Here is a 20,836-nt window from a genome sequence, read left to right as displayed (position 1 = left end):
ACAAATCTAAAAGCAAACAGCAGCAGTGAGTGGGCCTCGGGAGAAGCAGCCGGCTGGCAGGTGGTCAGGCAGACGGGCCCTGGGTCTGGGGAGGCCGAGGAGGAAGGTGGCCTGAGCGCCCGCGGGCCTCGCTGCCACGCCGCCAGCAGATGCTGGGACACGTTTCCTCCGATTCCACATCCATTGTTCTGCCTTTATTACACGGTCTCACTGTCCGTCACAGACGGAAATGAAATTGGTCTGAAAGGGTTTCCTCTTCCCACAGTCTTCTTGGTTGTGTATTGACAGGTAGCTTTTAAATATAATATCCTTACAGACAGGAAGATTAAGCTGATCTGTCCATTTCATGGCCAGACTGTTTTGTTTTTTTTTTTTTATTTTAACATGAGAGACCATGTATTTGCCTCTTCAGCCCTCCAAGACTTCCTTATCGTACCATAGTCTAAAAAAAGGTGACTTAATTCCCTGGGTCATCCCCCGGTCAGGTCAGTAGGAGATATGGGATCAACACTCTCGGGGCTGCGGGACCATGGTCCCCCTTCTCCGCAATCCCAGGCCGTGGCCAAGTGGTCACAGGTTTACAAAGGTGGGTGTGGAGGAGCCAGACCCCTGCACTTCTCCTGGTCCTTCTTGCTGGTTGTCTATAATCTGGAGCTCTTTTCCCCACGACTTTTTGTGTCTACCAGAAGGCCCATCTCTTTTTTTTTTTTTTTAACATCTTTATTGGAGTATAATTGCTTTATAATGGTGTGTTAGTTTCTGCTTTATAACAAAGTGAATCAGTTATACATATACATATGTTCCCATATCTCTTCCCTCTTGCATCTCCCTCCCTCCCACCCTCCCTATCCCACCCCTCTAGGTGGTCACAAAGCACAGAGCTGATCTCCCTGTGCTATGCGGTTGCTTCCCACTAGCTATCTATTTTACGTTTGGTAGTGTGTATATGTCCATCTCTTTTTGTGTTTAGGTTTCTGTCTACGACTTGGAAACCACATGCTGCTTCTTTTTGTTTTCTTTATCTGCAGCCCATTGGGCCTTTCAGACCCTGGACAGAGCCGGCTGATATTTGGATATTGTCACTGCCCTTCTCTGTCAGTGTAATTAGTTATTTCTGTGGCCCTAGAAACGTGTGTTAAGAGTACATCCCGTTTTCCTTGAGGTATCACCTCACACCGGTAACAATGGCCATCATCAAAAAATCTACAAACAATAAAGGCTGGAGAGGGTGTGGAGAAAAGGGAACCCTCTTGCACTCTTGGTGGGAATGTAAATTGATACAACCACTATGGAGAACAGTATGGAGGTTCCTTAAAAAACTAAAAATAGAACTACCATACGACCCAGCAATCCCACTACTGGGCATATACCCTGAGAAAACCGTAATTCTAGGATGGACCTAGAGACTGTCATACAGAGTGAAGTAAGTCAGAAAGTGAAAAATAAATACCGTATGCTAACACATATATATGGAATCTAAAAAAAAAAAAATCGTTCTGAAGAACCTAGGGGCAGGACAGGAATAAAGACGCAGACGTAGATAGTGGACTTGAGGACATGGGGAGGGGGAAGGGTAAGCTGGGATGAAGTGAGAGAGTGGCGTGGACATATATACACTACCAACTGTAAAATAGATAGCTGGTGGGAAACAGCTGCATAGCACAGGGAGATCAGCTCGGTGCTTTGTGTCCACCTAGAGGGGTGGGATAGGGAGGATGGGAGGGAGACGCAATAGGGAGGAGATATGGGTATATGTGTATATGTACAGCTGATTCACTTTGTTATAAAGCAGAAACTAACACACCATTGTAAAGCAATTATACTCCAATAAAGATGTTAAAAAAAAAAGAGTACATCCCATTTTCCTTGTAAAACTTTATCCCTAAGCCAAGATATGGAAGCAACCTAAGTGTCCATCAACAGATGAATGGATAAAGAAGATGTCCATATATACAATGGAATACTACTCAGCCATAAAGAAGAAAGGAATTTTGCCATTTGCAGCAACATGGATGGACTTGGAGGGCATTATGCTAAGTGAAATAAGTCAGACTGAGAAAGACAGACACTGTATGATATCACTTATATGTGGAATCTAAAAAATACAACAGACTAGTTCTTTTCTATAACATAAAAGAAGCAGACTCACAGATATAGAGAACAAACTAGTGATTACCAGTGGGGAGAGGGAAGAGGGGAGGGGCAATATAGGGGAAGGAGAGAAAGAGCTACAAACTATTAGGTATAAAATAAGCTACAAGGATATATTGTACAGCACAGGGAATATAGCCAATATTTTATAATAACTATAAATGTAGTATAACCTTTAAAAATTGTGAATCACTATACTGTACACCTGTAACCTCTGTAATATTGTACATCAACTATGCATCAATAAAAAAACAAAAACAAAAACTTTTATCCCTGAGGTTTTCTTTTTGTCAGGTTCTTCCTGCCACGTCTTAAAGGTATTCAAATGCACTTTTCTCATACTCATGTTGACAGTGCTCATATTTCCTTAACACCATGAATATTGTTAGATGATGGTTATTTTCACTAGTGTTTATGGAGGAATTTTTAGACATGCTTTCTTATGCTAACATGCATTATCTCATTTAATCTCAAATAACCCATGAGGTAGATACTATGATCATCCTCTGTTTCGTAGATGAGGAAACTGGGTCTTAGACATGGAAATAATATGCTCTCATCCACCGCTTGCTGCTGGCAGGGCTGGGGTTGGAGCCGAACCTGTCCCACCAGGTGGGAAGCCGGGCCACTGCCCATGAGGGTTCTGCTTGGGGCCGCCAGAACCGTTGAGACTGACCTGACTGAGTGGTCCAGAAGGGTCCTCCAGATGATGCCACGGACTCATTCCCACCCTGAGAACTGCTGACCTCGTGGGTAAATTCCACCACTTTTTAAATTGCTTCCACCCGTAAATATAATTCCTCTCAATCTGTAAAAATTACATCAAGAAGCCAACCCTCCTGAAATGATTATTTCACCGTCTATACTAAGAAATCATTTAGAAAAATTATTGCCTGAAAGATTCTATTTGCTTCTTAAAAGGCCATTCTTTCTTGTCCTTAAGCACCTTTTTTGCTAGAAGAATCTGGCAACCTGTGTCATTTTTGGAACATTTGGATTGGAACAGGATTTTTACACTCTTTATCATCTGGTGAGGCTTTTAAGGGGAAAGTGTCAACATAAATTTGGAATTTCCTGACTTCTGCAGATTTGAGTTATAATCTGGACATGACTAGAAAGGAAATCTTAAAAAAATATTTTAGAGTGTTTTATTGTGGAAATGTCCCCAAACATTTTCATCCCATTTTCCCAGAGAAACCTGACATCGTGGGGAGGGGGAGGGGGGCAGAAGAACAAAATGCAACGGGCCACATCCTTGAACTCTTTTGTGTGTTTAGAACAATGTCCAGTTAAAATCAAACAATATTGCTGCTAAATACGGCTAAAAGAGTCCTTGGTGAGTGCTCTTGGAGGAGTGAGGAGGGCCACGGTCCCTCTAAGAGGGAGGGTCTGGTTCTGACGGAAGCAGCGAGGCCTGGCGGATACAGCATCTTCGCCACCGCCCTGTCATCAGCTCCTGTATAGCCTGGGACCTTAAATATCTTCCCCATCCCTCTGTCATCAGCTCCTGTATAGCCTGGGCCCTTAAATATCTTCCCCATCCCCCTGTCATCAGCTCCTGTATGGCCTGGGCCCTTAAATATCTTCCCCATCCCCCTGTCATCAGCTCCTGTATGGCCTGGGACCTTAAATATCTTCCCCATCCCCCTGTCATCGGCTCCTGCATGGCCTGGGACCTTAAATATCTTCCCCATCCCCCTGTCATCGGCTCCTGCATGGCCGGGGCCCTTAAATATCTTCCCCATCCCCCTGTCATCGGCTCCTGCATGGCCTGGGACCTTAAATATCTTCCCCATCCCCCTGTCATCGGCTCCTGCATGGCCGGGGACCTTAAATATCTTCCCCATCCCCCTGTCATCGGCTCCTGCATGGCCTGGGACCTTAAATATCTTCCCCATCCCCCTGTCATCGGCTCCTGCATGGCCTGGGACCTTAAATATTTTCCCCATCCCCCTGTCATCAGCTCCTGCATGGCCTGGGCCCTTAAATATCTTCCCCATCCCCCTGTCATCAGCTCCTGTATAGCCTGGGACCTTAAATATCTTCCCCATCCCTCTGTCATCAGCTCCTGTATGGCCTGGGCCCTTAAATATCTTCCCCATCCTCCTGTCATCAGCTCCTGTATGGCCGGGGACCTTAAATATCTTCCCCATCCCTCTGTCATCAACTCCTGTATGGCCTGGGACCTTCAATATCTTCCCCATCCCCCTGTCATCAGCTCCTGTATAGCTTGGGACCTTAAATATCTTCCCCATCCCCCTGTCATCGGCTGCTGTACGGCCTGGGACCTTGCATCCCAACCCGAGCGAGGAGCGAATACCAGCGCTGCGCCCAAGTGGAAAACAAAAGCCGGGCAGGGCTGGGGGCGGGCAAGCTCGTAAAGGAGAAGGAGGCGAAGTCACGAAGTCTGGCTTTCTGGCCAGATTTCCTCGGGAAGGTGAGGTGTGGCCGGCACTGTGTGCGAGCGCCGGGAGGGGCCGCACACCCCGCCTCGGGCCGGCAGGCCCGGCTGGCCCGCGGCCAGGGCGCCCGACGCCAGGCCCGGCTCTCGCGGTGGGAGCGGTCGCCGGCGGCCACACAATGGCATTATCTCGGGCCAGCGCGCTGCAGGGACCCGCCGCTTCCTGCCCCCGCATCGCGGCACAGACTGTCCCAGGGCCCACCGCCTTCGGACACGCTCTCCGGCGCTCCGTCGCCAAGCTCGGTAGGGAAACGTCTAAAGCCACTTCTTCCTTGGGAATTGCAGACGCTGCGATGCTGTCACGCATTGTATTTTTATCCCCGCTGGAAGGACGCGCGGTCATGAGTCACCTGGGGGAAGGGACGAACTCGCCGAGCAGTTTATGTAACGCAGGCGACCGCTGGGGCTTCTGAGCGCCGGGAAGACAGACACATCTTCAAAGGGACCTGAGCCCCGCACCCCGCGCCATTTACTCCTGAGGGCCCGTCGTCGCGCCCTGCCACCCACTCCTGAATCCCTGAGCTCCTCTGATGCCAGGAAAGCACAGAGGCTGCCACGGGAGAGGAAAACCTGGCGAAGGTGCTGGAGGGGCTTGCCTTTCACCTCCAGTCGTTAGCGTCCAAACTGAGGAGGGACTCTCAAACACAGCCCCTGGATTAAATTATAAAAAATGTGAAAGTCCTTAAACCCCGGTCCCACCAATGTGCTGCACAGGACAAGAAAGACGAGATTTTGTTTTGTTTTGTTTTACTGGCATCCTTGGCTTTGGACTATTGCGATTAGATTCTTAAACAACAGACGAGGTCTTTCTAACTACACGCCTGTGCCAGAAACTTCAGCAACCTGCTCCCAGAAATCAGGGGTTTAATCCAAGAGTTACCAGAAATGCTCTTAAACCTTCTGCTTCCGGGTCAGGAAGTTTCTGGCAGCCGTGGACTCCGCTCCTTGAGGATTGTTGGACCAGACTGGTTTCAGGGGAGCCGAACCGTCTGCTTTGTGCTCAGTGACAATTCCTGCTCCTGTAGTGCAAACCTGGTTTCAGGAGACCTGGGCGGAGGGGTTTGCCCTTCACGCCTAGACGGCTTCCTAGACGGCTTTTCTCCCTCACCATGACCCGTGAAGATCCCTTCTGTCCTCGCTTTTGTGGAAATGACCAGGCTTTTTTTGGCCTGGACTCAGCAGAATGCAGGCCAGTGTTTAACAACCAGCAACAAACAGCCCTGATCAGACGTTTGTCATGGCCTTTAGTGGGACAGGCCTAGAAATGTAGAATTTTTTAAACCATGAAAGCTTTGCAGCATACAGAAAAATACAGGGAATCTTACAATAAATGTTCCGGTACTCACCAGCCACCTTTGATAAAATCTGGACATTTTGTGATGTTTACTTGAGAGTTTGCTTTTAAAGAAACAGTTGAGGACAGCGTGGTCCCCTCCTCTCTCTCCCTGCACAGAGGTGATTGCTGTCTGAACTTTGGCGTTTGTCTTTCCCGCCTGCTGGACGGATGTTCTCCCACGTGTTCACTGCTGTGTAAAGGCTGGCATTGACTCTGATGAGTCAGTACAAGCTTTTCAATATTTTTGAATGCCACCCTTGCCTGCATGTTTCCAAGTATGTGCATGTACAATATGTAATGTTTCGCACGTCTTAAAATTTGAATATAAGTTGTATTATAATGCATATAACCTTTTCGATGAACTTTATTGAGATACAGTTCACATACCATACAATTCATCTCTTTAAAGTGTACTATTCAATTGTTTTTTTTTTATAAAATATACCATTACAATTAATTTCACCTGCCCCCTTCAATGTGGCTTTAGTTTTTTTTTTTTTTTTTTTTTTTTGGCTGTGTTGGGTCTTTGTTTCTGTGCGAGGGCTTTCTCTAGTAGTGGCAAGCGGGGGCCCCTCTTCATCGCGGTGCGTGGGCCTCTCACTATGGTGGCCTCTCTTGCAATTGTTTTTAAAATAGTCACAGAATTGTACAACCATCACCACAGTTCATTTTAGAACACTTTCATTCTCACCTCCAAAAACACCTTTACTAATCAGCAGACACGCCCCTTCCTCTCACCTGCCAGACCAAGGCCACCACTAATCTGCTTTCTATCTCTGTGGAATTGCCTATTCTGGTCATTTCATATAGATGGAATCATACAATATGTGACCTTTTGCATCTGACTTGCACTTAATGTAGCATTTTTATGGTTCATCCATGATGTAGCATGTATTGGTACTTCATTCTTTCTTACTGTCTAATATTCCATTCTATGGAAGTATCATGTTTTATTTATTTATTCATCTATTTATGGATATTTGGGTTGTTCCTACTTTTTGGTTATTATAAATAATGCTGCTGTGAAAATTTCTGTACAAGTTTTTGTGTGAACACATGTTTCATTTGGGGGGGTATATAGCTTGAGTGGAAATGATGGATCATAGGGTAAGTCTATGTTTAATCTTTTGAGAAGCTGCTAGACTGTTTTCCAAAGAAGCTGCTTCATTTTGCATTCCCACCAGCAGTCGTATGAGGGCTCCAATTTCTCCATATCCTCGTCAACACTTACTGTCTGGTTTTTTTACTATGTCATCCTAGTAGGTGTGAACTGGTATCTTGTTGTGGTTTTGATTTGCATTCCCCTAATGACTAATGATATTGAGCACCTTTTCATGTGCTTGTTGGCTATTTGTATATCCTTTTTGGTGAAATATTTCTTCAGATCCTTTGACCATTTAAAACATTTAATTACTTGGTTTTTTAATGTTTAAGGTATGTATAAGAACACTTTATATATTGATATTATAGGTATAAGTCCTTTATCAGATATATGATTTACAAATATTTTCTCCCATTTTCACTTTCTTGATGGTGTTTGCTATACATAACCCTCAGAAAATCTTTGAGGTAATAAACATGGATAAAACAATTATCCCATCAGAACATGGAACACTAGTACATTAATTTTAACCAATTTCCACTTCTGTATAGTACTCAACAGTATGGGTATTGTGCGTTAAGCTATTGATCCATTCTCTCATCAGTGGAAATTTGGGCCATTTCTAGTATTTGGCTGTGACCTAATGCCACCATGAATGTTCTTGTCCATGTCTCCTGAGGCACACTTTCAAGGGTTTGTTGGGGAAACACCTACGAGTTGGATGCCAGGTCTTTCTCAGGTATTCCTGGGGTCTGAATGCCTATCTTCAGGTTCACTGGATATTGTCAGAGTATTTTTCTTTCTTACCAGCAGTGTATTAGAGATCCCAGTGTGGAACATCTTTGCTAATACTTACTACTGTGTGACAGTTAAGTTGTAGGTATTGAGATTGAAATTGAATCTCATCACTGTTTTAAAATGCAGCCTTACTCGCTGTCAAACTATGGCATCCTGTGAGGGACAGATTAGCTGCTGGTGCTGTTTTATTATTTGGAACACAGAATTAAGAGATTGTGGCAATAATACGTTCTTGTGAATTGATAGCTCTGGGGACTCTGATATAAATAGATCAGTATGAATATCTGTACAGAATGTTCGTATGGTTCCTAGACGGCTTTGTTTCATCATTGATTATGTAGACCGTATATAGTGTGGAACATATTTTAAATCTTCAGTATGAACTTTTGCTATTGATTAGCACAAAGTTCTAGAATTTATTAGTATAAGCTGTTTGTAAATTCATTTTGGAAGTCCTGTAAAAGCTGAATGCATTTCATTTCCAATCTAGGTCCCCAGTCTTGCTGCTAATAATTCCAATTCCTTCAGCATTTTCTCGTGTAGTTCAATTTTTAGTCTTTTAAAAGTTGATTTTTTCTGTACTATGTAACTAATGCACACACAACTTTGATTGTAAAGCTTTCAAAATTAACCCCAATTTCAAGGCAAAGAGGAAAGAACTGAGACACTCTGATGTTTTTGTTTTGACATTTATAGTGGCGTGAAATTCATTAGATAGACGGTATTGTAGATATTCCATTAAAGTTAGACTTAAATCAGTGTAATATAATATTTAGATAAAGAAGACACTTTTAATGGCAAATAAAGGTTTCTTTTTCCCTGACTAGAGTTTCATTCACAGGAAAGAAGAAGTTTCAGTTTGAATTTTGAGAGCTCTAAAATTTCAGCAGATTACATTTTTTCTGCTGAGTTTCTTGTGTGAGTGTTGATCTGTAGTTTTAATATACATGGATAGAATCTACAGAGTAAAACAAGCTACTAGAAAACTAATAATAAATGGAAGAACTTTCTAATGGGGGAAGCTTCATAATCGTTGTACTCCATAATTTACATGGGATGCTTTTTTAAGGTGTATTTTAACAGACAGGTTAAAACACAGCTTAAAAGGCTGTGCTCAGCCTTTCACATCTTCATATCATTTACTCCTCCTGGAAAACCTAGAAGGCAGGCACTACCTCACTCATCTCGGCTTCAGCCATTTGCCAGAATCTTCCACAGATTTAGTTGGTGATATTAGTTGTGGCTCTGAAAATAAACTAAGCTTTAGAGTCTTTGGATATTTCCCTCCAGTAAGTTTTCCAAAGCCAAGAAAGTTCAAGGGTTTAATTAAAGGCAGGTGGTCCTTTCAGCTATACCGAGAGGGTTCTCCTTCAGAGTAAAGGTAAGGTCGGGAAATCCTGAGATGTTCTACCTAAATTCTACTTCACTGAAGTGGTGAAAGATTAAAGTTCAGCCTCAACGTTATTTTTCATTGAAAATTGGGTACACTCCAGTTCTTACCAGATTTTCTTGGCCAGACTCTATCATCTCTCTGGAGTGGGTGGAAACTTGCCCATGGATGCTTAGAGAGGTGTAGGGTGTGGAGAGGAGAGGTCTGACCCCTGTCCCCAAGCCGGTGCCCGTCCAGTGATTGCACAGGCTTTGGATCAAAATGACTGTGGATGTGCTGTTGACCAGTTGTGGACCAGATGTGGAACCTTCACACCATGCAGAATGGATCCCAAGTAGACTAAGGGTGAAAATGTCCTGCTTCCCAGCCCTGCTGGGAATTCTCTGCCTCTTGTTAACTAGCTAATGTCACATGTTAGCTCTATGCTACTTAACTTCTCTGTGCTTTGGTTCCCTCCTCTGTAAATTAGGGATAATAATAGTACTATCATCCCCCAGGGCTAATGTGAGGATTAAATGAGATTGTAAATGTAAAGTGCAAGAATAGTGCCTGGAAAATAGAAAATGCTCAATGAATGTGAGATAGGACTCTGTATTATTATTATTATTATTTTCTTCCAGTTTTATTGAGATATTATTGACATACAGCACTGTATAAGATGCACAGCATAAAGATTTGACTGACATCTGATTGTATTACTATTATTGAAACACCCAATAGGGCATCTCCTGGCTGGCGGTACAGTGGTTAAGACTCTGTGCTTTCAATGCCATGGGCGCGAGTTCGATCCCTGGTCAGGGAACTAAGATCCCACAGCTGTGTGGCCAAAAAAAATATATATATATATATACACCCAATAAAGTCAGGGGAAAATAAAATTAATTCTTGACGTACTCCAAAAATTGTTTGGCTAATAAACCTTCAAACTTTTTAGAGATAATTTAAGTGCACTCAACTAGATGCAGAATCAGTGGAGGTCTTCTCAATGCATGGTCAACTCGAACTTAAAAATAAAGGAGAGTAATTTTACACACCCAGTAAAAATGTAGCTTTAGTAGATGGTCTTGTAAATCTGAATAGTTCTTATGGTTTCAGGACATATATATTGACACAAAAATAGTCTATGAATTCATTTTCATACTAAAAACTCAGAAAGCGCATATGATACTATATCGACATGGCAAATATTTTTAAATATCATAAAAATTAAATTAAAAATATTATTTTACTGAATACAGACTACAAAGGGAGTTCACCTTTAAAACAGTTTGGATTTTTAACTCCCTGGCTATTTTTTTGACTTAGACAATTAAGAAACATCCAAGGGCTTCCCTGGTGGCGCAGTGGTTGCCAATGCAGGGGACACAGGTTCGAGCCCTGGTCTGGGAAGATCCCACATGCCGCGGAGCAACTGGGCCCGTGAGCCACAATTACTGAGCCTGCGCATCTGGAGCCTGTGCTCCGCAACAAGAGAGGCCGCGACAGTGAGAGGCCCGCACACCGCGATGAAGAATGGCCCCCGCTCGCCGCAACTAGAGAAAGCCCTCGCACAGAAACGAAGACCCAACACAGCCATAAAGAAAGAAAGAAAGAAAGAAAGAAAGAAAGAAAGAAAGAAAGAAAGAAAGAAAGAAAGAAAGAAAGAAAGAAAGAAAGAAAGAAAGAAAGAAACATCCAAGTCAGCATTTCAGTAAGTAGGGTTTTAAACAACTCACAATTATTTTTTTCCTATTTTTTATCAACCAAGAGAATTAAGACTACATACATACACAGAATCCTCCCTAATTAAAATCTGTTTGGATAGTGCCATTTCGGATCATAATTGTAGCAAATCTAAATAATTCTAAATAAATAGTTCTTTATAATTAGTGTAACTGTTATATAATTTTGAACCCTCACCAAAACTTACATTGTTCAAGAGCAAGTGATTTTTCATTTCAAGAAGAAGTGGCTCATGAATGTTTTCTTAAGTAAATTATCATGATAAGTCAGCAGTATTATCTTAAATAAATATCTTCTAACATTTTCCCTTGATTTCCATGCCCAAAGTGAATAATTTATTTCAGAAGGATTTTTTCTGCTGACAGGGAAGTTTAAAAAACTCATTCAGCTGAAGAAGTTTTCCTGACAATCACGGAACCTTTGAAAGCTTGACCCTGGACATCACTACACGATGGTGTAACCCCGGGGTCCCTCACAGAGAGGAAACCAGGGTGAGAGCCCAGTCTCCTCATTACTGGAGCCATGCCTGCCAGCAAGGGCCATTTTGGAGGAGGGAAATCTAAACAGAAGCAGAAATAGCCTCCGACAAACTTCAGGAAATAGCAGTCAGGGGGGAGTCACCAAGGTTGTCAAATCTTGGGTTTTTTTGACTTGGGAGGTGAGATGCAAAAGCAGGAACTATCCTTTAGTTCTTCACGAAATAGAAATATTTGCCAGTCCAACGAATGGAAAAACACCATGCTTCGAAAGTTTCCAGAGAGTGACGATTACAACTAGGCTTTGGGTAGGTTTTTTTTAAAAAAACTTTTGTATGTAGAAAAGTGTGCAAACCGTAAATATACAGCCTGATTAGTATTTTTCTCTTTTAAAATAAAATTGTGGTAAAAGTGTACATAGCGCAAAATGTACTGTTTTAACCATTTTGGGGTGAATATCTCGATGGCATTGAGTACATTCACGTGGTTTTGCATCCACACCACCATTCACCTCCAGAAGCTTTTCATCTTCCCCAAATGAAAGCCCACAACCATGAAACACTCACTGTCCCCCTTCCCCCCAGGTCTGGGCAGCCACCATCCTACTTTGTCTCTCTGAATCTGACCACCCTAGGTATGAGTTATATCAGTGGAATCATGCAGTGTTTGTCCTTTTGTACCTGGCTTACTTCATTGAGCATGATGTCCTCCGGGGCAGCCTGATGAATTTCACCAGATTGAACACACCTGTGTAACCAGATCAAGCACCAAAGAAGCCCCTTGTGCCCCACGTCCAAGTCAGCATCCACCACGCTTGTGCCATCATGAGGTTAACCATGTCCGTAGTCAATGAAAAGGGGGAGGTAGAAACCGGAAGACTGAGGTTTCCGCCTCTCTCTTTCCCCGTAGGAGAGACTGCACTTTTGATCTGTTGTATACACTGGGCTTTAGCCTACCTGCCAAGGAAAAGCTTGGAAAGCGTTGGTTTAGGAAATGTTCTCACTTCAGTCCCAGATTGTCTGGAGGAGGGTCTTGCGTCTGCCTAACTCCCGATGTTGAGTCTCTGTTTAGGTGGCATCTCCTGCAGGAAGGCTTCTCTAAGTGCTCTTGGTGCCTTCCCGCCAAAATGTGGTCCTGCCATACAATGGGGTATTATGACCTTAAAAAAAGAAAGAAGTTCTGACACACACTACAACCTGGAGGAACCTTGAGGATATTATACTAAGTGAAGTAAGCCAGACACAGCACAAACATGTATGATTCCAATCATATGAGGTTTCTAAACTAGTCAGACACATGGAAACAGAAAGCAGAGGGTGATTGCCAGGGGCTCTGGGGCGGGAAAATGCGAGTGGTTGCTTAGAGGGGACAGAGCTTCAGTTTTGTAAGATGAAAAAGCACTCTTGCACGTCAATATGAATATACTGAACACTACTGAACTATATGCTGAAAATGGTTGAGATGATTTTTATGTTATGTGTTTTTACCACAATAAAAAAAAAGTTTAAAAAAAGATGAGCTTTCTAACTCTGAAGCTGTTAGCCCTTGCAGAAGTCTTTTAACTTCTCTTTGGGATTCTGGCGAAATGAAGGAAGTGCCGAAATATGAACCTGGCTCAAAGCGTTTCTATAATAAATGCTGAGGCAACTCTGGATTAAACAGAAGTATCATACCGTCATCCAAAGAGCTGGTGTGCACACTTTATCTTCTCATTTACCCAAAAGGAATTTTTCTGAAATCTCACTTTAATCAAATCACATTTCCTGATCTAGATACAAAAGATCTCATAGTTTAATTGTACAAAAAGTATACAGTATTACATGAAGATTTATGAAGAAACAAGCCAAACTGTTTTTCTTTTCAAAGCAAGAGTAAGTAATAATAGGTAAAAGCATATTTTTCTTATTCCTGATATGTCTGACCTTTATTTCCTGCCATTCTCTGATTTGTGAGTATTTACTAGGCATTCTTTTAGTCAAGGTTGCAAGAAAATCTTGAAACACAGAAGCCAGCGGTAAATGGAGTCAAAAGATTCCCTTTTCTAATTTCCCAGATGTCTGGAAGTCAGTTATTTTCTTTCTTTCTTTTTTTTAACAAATTTCCCGCTCATCTCTAAGTTTTTTTTTTTTAAGTTTATTTTTGGCTGCGTTGGGTCTTCGTTGCTGCACGCGGGCTTTCTCTAGTTGCAGCGAGCGGGGGCTACTCTTCATTGCGGTGCGTGGGCTTCTCATTGAGGTGGCTTCTCTTGTTGAGGAGCACGGGCTCTAGGCGCGCGGGCTTCAGTGGTTGTAGCACGTGGGCCCTAGGGTGCATGGGCTTCAGAAGTTGTCGCTCGCAGGCTCAGTAGTTGTGGCTCGCGGGCTCTAGAGCGCAGGCTCAGTAGTTGTGGCGCATGGGCTTAGTTGCTCTGTGGCATGTGGGATCTTCCTGGACCAGGGCTCGAACCCGTGTCCCCTGCATTGGCAGGAGGATTCCCAACCACTGCGCCACCAGGGAAGCCCAGGAAGTCGGTTATTTTCTGATGGTACCCTCACAACTACTGAAGTGAGTGTCTTCCCCTAGTTATGTAAGGAGCTCTCCACACAGCCCAGGGAAGACCTCAGGACTGCCTTTTCTTTAGCTTCAGATTGAAAATCAACAGAAAAGATGTCAATGCAGGTAAATAGGCAAAAATATTGAACAGAATACTCATAACATGCAGCCAGAATAAAAACCAAAGAAACTCACAACTTGAATAATAACTATAAAAATATTTTCAACTTTTAATTAGAATTGTGGATGGGTTTTGTTTTCTCACTTGTATTTGTCAGATTTTTTCAAAAAATACTAAATACGTGCTCTTTTTATAAGGGCACCACACCATTTGAGAGGATGCCGTAAACAAATGCACCCATTTCATTTTTTTCACGCTCAGGAAGCAAGAGTCGAGCCAGTGGAAACAGAGCAGTGAGGCGCTGTGCAGGCTTTATTGGCACCTACTGTTTACTTTGCAGATAGCAGGGCGCGAGCAGGCTTCGCTCGTCCTTCCTCAGACACAGGAGAAATGGGAAATGTGCAGATGCCCTGGAGAAAGGCAGGTACAGGGGGGGAGAAGGGAAACAGGAGCCAAGCAGATCAGGATTCAGATCCACTTTTCACCACAGTCTGGTGGAGGGGAATGATGACAAAGTGGGTCGCGTGTGGTAGGGTGGCGGCCACGACCTGGGTAACCGGGTAAGCGTCGCGTGGTGGGTCCCAGGCACCTCGCCCGGGCCTGGGCTTGGGCAACGGGGTTAGAGAAATTTTGCTGGAAGAGGAGATGCCCATCCTGAATGGGACCAGCAGGGGAAAGTCCCGGAGGGAAGAGGAGCAGGCGAGGGTATGAACCAGGGTGAGACCCGGGGTGAGACCCGGCATGAGACCCGGCGTGAGACCCGACGTGAGCTTGGTGGAAGCATCTCCGCCGGCGGGGAGAGTGACTGTGGACCCCGGCCCCGTGGTCAGGGCTTGGACTTTATCCTAAGGCTGCGCCCTGGCCGCGGGAAGGCAAGAGGATGGGGAGGGAGGCGCGCCTCGCAGGAGGGAAGCGGGTCAGGAGTTGGGTGGTCCCCAGGCGTCCACCCTTATGTGCATCCCGACGGCCTCCTCCGCGGAGATGGAGACCCGCACCTCGCGGATGGTGTCGGATGGCACCTCTCCCAGCGGCTCCTCCTGGGGGTGCACGAGGTGCCTCCCCCAACCCCGGCAGGAGCAGGCTGGGAGGGGGAGCATGTGGGCCCCGGTGTGGGGGGTGTTGCATTTGCTAGGAGGGCTCTGAGAGGGACAGACAGGCGTGCGCTCTGGGCAGCAAGGGCAGCTCTGGTGAGGCCCGAGATGCTCGGGCACGGGCCACGCAGCGGGAGGTGGCCCAGGACTGCGCTGGGCCGGACGAGGAGAGCCTGCGGGGAGCGAGCAGAGGTGGAGCTCCAGTTCCCGCCGAGGGGGGCCAGTGGGGTCCAGCCGGGCCCTGGGGGAGGAGCTCCCCGCCTCCCCGTCCCCCTGGGAGGAGCGGGTTTGCACAAGCCCCAGCGATGGCCTGCGAGCGCGGGGAGGCAAGGGCTGTGGTCCAGGGGCAGCGGCGGGGCGCGGGGGCAGCACCCCCCTGCCTGAAGGCCCGCGCTGCCGCCTCGGGCTGGGGGCGCCTGTTCATTGCTCTGTGTCCCCTGGAGGCCGGTGGGGCTCAGACCCGCGCCTGCTCGGGACGCCGCGCTGTTAGCATTAGCGGCGCACGTGGTGCTGTTTTAGCAGAATACTTTCTAACCTTGGGCCTGTAGTGTCAACTCCTAATCCTGTTTCGCTCTAAAAGTAATCACAGTGCTTTACGTTAGTTTATGAAACTGTATTAACATGAAATGGGGAAATTCACAATCTATTATTTTCCTCAAACACCAGAGCACGTTTTTTAAAAGTAAGAAATATGTCCATTTTTTAAAAAAGTACCATAGAGTTTTTTTCTACTCTTCTGTTCAGAAGGGAGAAGCTACTCACCTTATTGACCAAGTAAAACAAGAAAAACCATCATAACAAGGTTATATTAAAATTCAGGGATTCTGGACTGCAGAACTAAACTTTCTTCTTTTAGTGATTATGTAATATCTTCTTTTCTAAGCAAGAGACCTACTGAACCTTAAAAAGAGGCACAGATACAATCCTATTTCTAAACAACATGGCATAGAATGAAAGAACTACCTCATTTAAAAGAAATAGGCCATAAAATAACATGGGGAATATCTTCATTATACACATATTGCCACCGTCACAGCATCTGTAAGAGTCTGACCTAGAGAGATGTGTGTGCCGTTAAAATAGAATTTACAGGACTTCCCTGGTGGTCCAGTGGGTAAGACTCCACGCTTCCAATGCAGGGGGCACGGATTCGATCCCTGGTCGAGGAATTAAGATCCCACATGCCGCGTGGCCAAAAAAAAAAAAAAAAAAAGGATTTAAAAAAAGAAATGAGAAGGATTAGAATCCCTTCAGCAACGATCAGTGACATTTAATCTGAGGCAGACTTTCTAGCTGTGTGTGGGTGCTACTGGTTTGGGCAGAGCTTGGGAAATTCAGCCTCTTCATATCAGAGTGCTCTGTTGACAAAGGTAGTTTTTTGTTTTTGTTTTTCTGAGTGAATTAATAACTAAGCCCCTTAGGCAAAACTAGATTCTCACATGTGTAGTTAGGAGAAAAATACACATGTGGGTAGGAGCCTCAGCATGGAGACTGATAAAGCACAGCCCAGATGCTTGGCTCGCTCGCTGCTGCATAGGAGCTGGACCAGGAGGAGGTCAGGTTAGTGTTGAAGAAAGACTGGGTGGGCGGGGGACTGTCACCCCTTGAGCCCAGCCTCGCTGCGGGGGACGCCACGGGAGGAGAGAGACTGGTGGGCAGGGCAGCGGCAGGGGGCCTTTTTTATTGAGCAGCTACTGCATCCTGTGTGTTGTGCTCTGTTCGTCATACCTGTCCCCTCCTGTCCTGTCCTCCTTACCAGGGTGCTGAGTAGAGCTTTTCCAAGGGAAAGGGTGCCGTGTAGTCTAATCACAAAACTTGGCATTAAAATTACTTTCCAAAGATACCGTAACAGTGCTTCTCTTTTGTCTCAGATTATTAGCAGGACCTAGAAGTTTAATAGCTGAGACCTGGGATGCCTACTTTGTCCAGCTCGGTGCTGGGCCTGACTCACTGGATGGCCTTAGTGAAATCATTTTCCATCTGTGAGTGAGCTTCCTTGCTGTTAAGACAAAAGCTAAAAATACATATTGTCTTCATGGGTTATGGTAAGGACTAGCTGAGTAATCTTTACTAAGAAATTGCAACTTTTTAAAGGAAAAAAGGTATTTCATCACAGAGGAAATCTGTTTGGGAGTTCCCTGATCCTAAAGTGATATGATATCAAATAAAAAAGGTTCTTCAGCCTCCTCAGTTAAACCTGGACTCAGTCCAGGTTGCTCGATGCGGGCTAGGAAATGGTACAGTGCCACTCCGGCCGGCTTCCAGAGGGCACGGTGCGCTCAGGAGGGGGCAGGCTGTCTTATGCGCCTCCGCGTGGAGCTGCCCCCCCCTCGCCCTGCACCGCCAAGCTCACTCTCCCGCGAGCAAAATCCACCGCTCATTTTTCTTCGAAATTTATATGACCCCATTTTTTTGGCTGCATACACATCTAGTCTGAGAAGCAGTGGCTTTTCTAATTTTAAACAGGAAATGCTGCGCCACTTACATTATTTTTTTTTTATACTTTTATTCCTCCCTTTAACTTGAGCAGCTGATTCTCATAGCTAAGAAGGTTTCAAGAGGCAGATGAGAAGAGTAGATAAAGCCTGAATGTGGAAGGCAAGAGGTGAGCTTGTCTACCGACTCTCTCACCGCCTTGGACGCGTAGAGGCGCTCGCAGAGGGAAATGGACAACCAAGGCAATGTCAAGGCCAGCCTGCACCTGCCCCCACTGCCCAAACAACTGAGCTTTAGGACGGAGGGCTCGGCCGAGGCCTCTCCTGGCCACTCACCGCCCTTCGTGAGAGACGCAGAACCTGATTCTTCCTCCTCATCCTGGCGTTTGCCTTCGTTCGGACACATCTGACCCCGTGACCTCTTAGCTCCGTGACCCGGTGACCTTATTCTCTAATGTTCACGGCTTCCTGTTCTCACGGTGCAGAATGTGAAGTCTGAACCACGTTATCTCTTGAAACTGCTCCACCTCCAAAGTCACGAATTCAGACATCCTCCTTGCTGGTCACAAAGCCTGTTCCTACCTCTTCTTGGGCAGAGATTCCCGCCAGCACCGTCCTTCGACCTCGGGGCGCCATCCACGCCTCTGCGCCATCTCCCTGTTCGTGGGTCGCTCCTCTGTTAACTTTGCCAGGATTCAGGTCGGATGCTGCGGCCCCTCCAGCCACCACTTGCTTGCAGGCTCTAAGCTCACGTGCCCTTCTTTTCTTGCGCATGCCTGGCAAAGTTGAGGTGGGATGGACCCGACTACACTCACCGTCTGTCCTTGCACCGGGCAGCTGGGCACTGCTAGAGGAAAGGTCCCCAGCCACGCACACTGGTATCACTACGCACCCTGGACCACCAAGCTCAGGGGGGCTCCTTCTGCTGGCAATCTCACCATGCTTCTCTGATCTGCTTACACTCCAGCCTCTGAAAAAACTTTTCAAACATTTTCTGTCATTTCCTTCAATCTCAAATATGCCCCACCTCTCCTTCATTGACTTTGGTTTTCATTTTTGTTTCATAAAACATAGAAATATCAGGCAAGATCTCTTGGATTTGGGGCCGCCAAATCTGTACCATCACCTGCATCTGTCCTAGTTTTCCTCTCCTCTTGATACAACCGAGTGGCCGTTCCTCCTCTAAAGAAGAATTACTTTACATCCTGCTCTGGTCCTGAAGATACGGAGAAGTGGTTTACGGTGGCAGCCATGTGGAGGTCATTGGTGACCCCTGAGAAAGCCACATGGAAGGTGCTAGAAGGTGAAGAAAACAACAAGACAGCTACAGAAAACTCATGTGAGAAACTTGATTATGAAGGGAGGAAATTACTTACTGTTTTCTCCCAAACTTTAGGCTCTCAGCTATCGCCTTCATCCTCCCCTCCTTCCTCTCTACCCAGTCCCTTCCATCCTTGACCTGTGTCATCTACACAATAGTAGCGGCAGCTAGACAAGCAAGAAACAAAAACCACCCTTCAACCTTGCATCTCTCAGCTATTGGCCTACTGGTTGCTTCTCTTCATGATACAATTTCTCCAGAGTCCTGCAGGTTTGGAGAAAGTAACTTCCAAAGAAGATGATAGAATCAGTTTAACAGACCAACTCCACATTTACTGACTGCGTACTCTGTGCGAGGCGCTGGGTTCAGCAGTGGAACTTCATGGTTCCATAAGACCCAGCTCTGTTCTCCAGACCTGCAGGTTGGCCCTGTGAAAAGGCAATGGTGATGCATCGCTACCAGCAGTTGGTGAGGCCGGCAGGGCCCAGGGGGCACAAAGCAAGAAGGAAGATGAACCCTCTCTGCAGGGATCCGGAAAGGCGATGCCCAAGCTGGGGTTTGAGGGGTGAAGTGGAGTGGCTGAAAGGCAAGGAGCACGTTCCAGCCAGTGAAAACATGTGCCCAGAAAACATGTGCCCAGGTTCATGCAGGGAACCTTGTGCAGAAGCCTGGGGAGGAGGTAATGATGGAGGTGGGGGAGATGGGGCTGGAAAGATGGATAGATGGATAGACAGATAGATGGTTAGATGGATAGATGGTTAGATGGAAAGATGGACAGATGGACAGATGGACAGATGGTTAGATGGAAAGATAGATAGATGGAAAGATGGATAGGTGGAAAGATGGATAGGTGGAAAGATGGATAGGTGGAAAGATGGATAGGTGGATAGATGGATAGATGGATACATCTCTGACCAGGAATGCAGAGGGGCTCACACAGAGGATGCCGGCCTCTTAGCCTCTTTCTCCAGCCCCAAGGACATCAGAATCACTGCATTCGATCTAGGTGTGGTCCTAGGTGTTAGCAGGTGCTGAATAAATGAAGAATGACTGAATGTTCTCTCATGAAACCTACCACATTATTGGTGTTGTTTAAATTAAAAGTGCTAATGTATCTAAACTGCTTAGAACATGGTCAGGCACAGAGTGTAAGAGGCAGTGGAGCATAATGGTTAGGGCACCACTCTATGGGTCTAGGTACCCAGGGTTTATGTCCTGGCTTCACTACTTACCATAACTTTAACCAAGTTACTTAGCCGTAATTCTTATAGTATATAATTCACAAGGTTATCATGAGGGTTAAATGAGTTTATATGTGTAAAGCACTTAATGCTTTGCAACAATTCATAATTGTTCACAATTACTATTAATAGTCTGGTTAATTATTTTTAATAATTTAAATTATGATTAAATAATTATTGACCATTATAATGAAATACCCTAAGAGCTCTGATTCCTAAAGCCCCCCTCTCCCAATGCATTCTTTTCCTGGCATACCTTTTGCTGAATTGGGGGATTCAGATCACTCATTAAGTGTGTCTATCAGCTGATGGAAGACTACTTACATGTTGGACACCAGCATGGAAAATTGGTAACGACCATCCACAGACTAAACATCATGATATAACAAAGTCTAGTAGCCTTTCTTCCTCATTTAAAGTATGATTGAATAATTCACGTATAAACTGGAATTATGTTCTGGAAGGCTAAAGAAAGAAATAACTGCTCTAGGGACTTCCCTGGTGGCACAGTGGTTAAGAATACACCTGCCGATGCAGGGGACACGGGTTCCAGCCCTGGTCCGGAAAGATCCCACACACCGTGGAGCAACTAAGCCCGTGCGCCATAACTACTGAGCCTGCGCTCTAGAGCCCGCGGGCCACAACTACTGAGGCCGCAT

General features: G+C 45.4%; 1 protein-coding gene across 1 annotated transcript in view; it reads left to right on the top strand.

The window, feature by feature from the left end:
- Positions 1–498: 498 nt before the first annotated feature.
- The window catches only part of LOC309615013 (uncharacterized protein), a gene marked incomplete at its 5' end in the record, with an annotated part of 38,435 nt that continues 18,097 nt past the window's right edge, over positions 499–20,836 (top strand). The window contains 2 exons of the mRNA XM_082364074.1: positions 499–586; positions 4,594–4,855. Coding sequence (XP_082220200.1) covers positions 499–586; positions 4,594–4,855 — 350 coding nt within the window. The remainder of the gene's footprint in view (positions 587–4,593; positions 4,856–20,836) is intronic.

This window comes from Balaenoptera borealis (assembly GCF_965194805.1).
Source record: "Balaenoptera borealis genome assembly, chromosome: 17".
Classification (NCBI taxonomy): Eukaryota; Metazoa; Chordata; class Mammalia; order Artiodactyla; family Balaenopteridae; genus Balaenoptera; species Balaenoptera borealis.
Note: the sequence above shows the minus strand (reverse complement) of the source record. Positions and strands in the feature narration are given on the sequence as shown.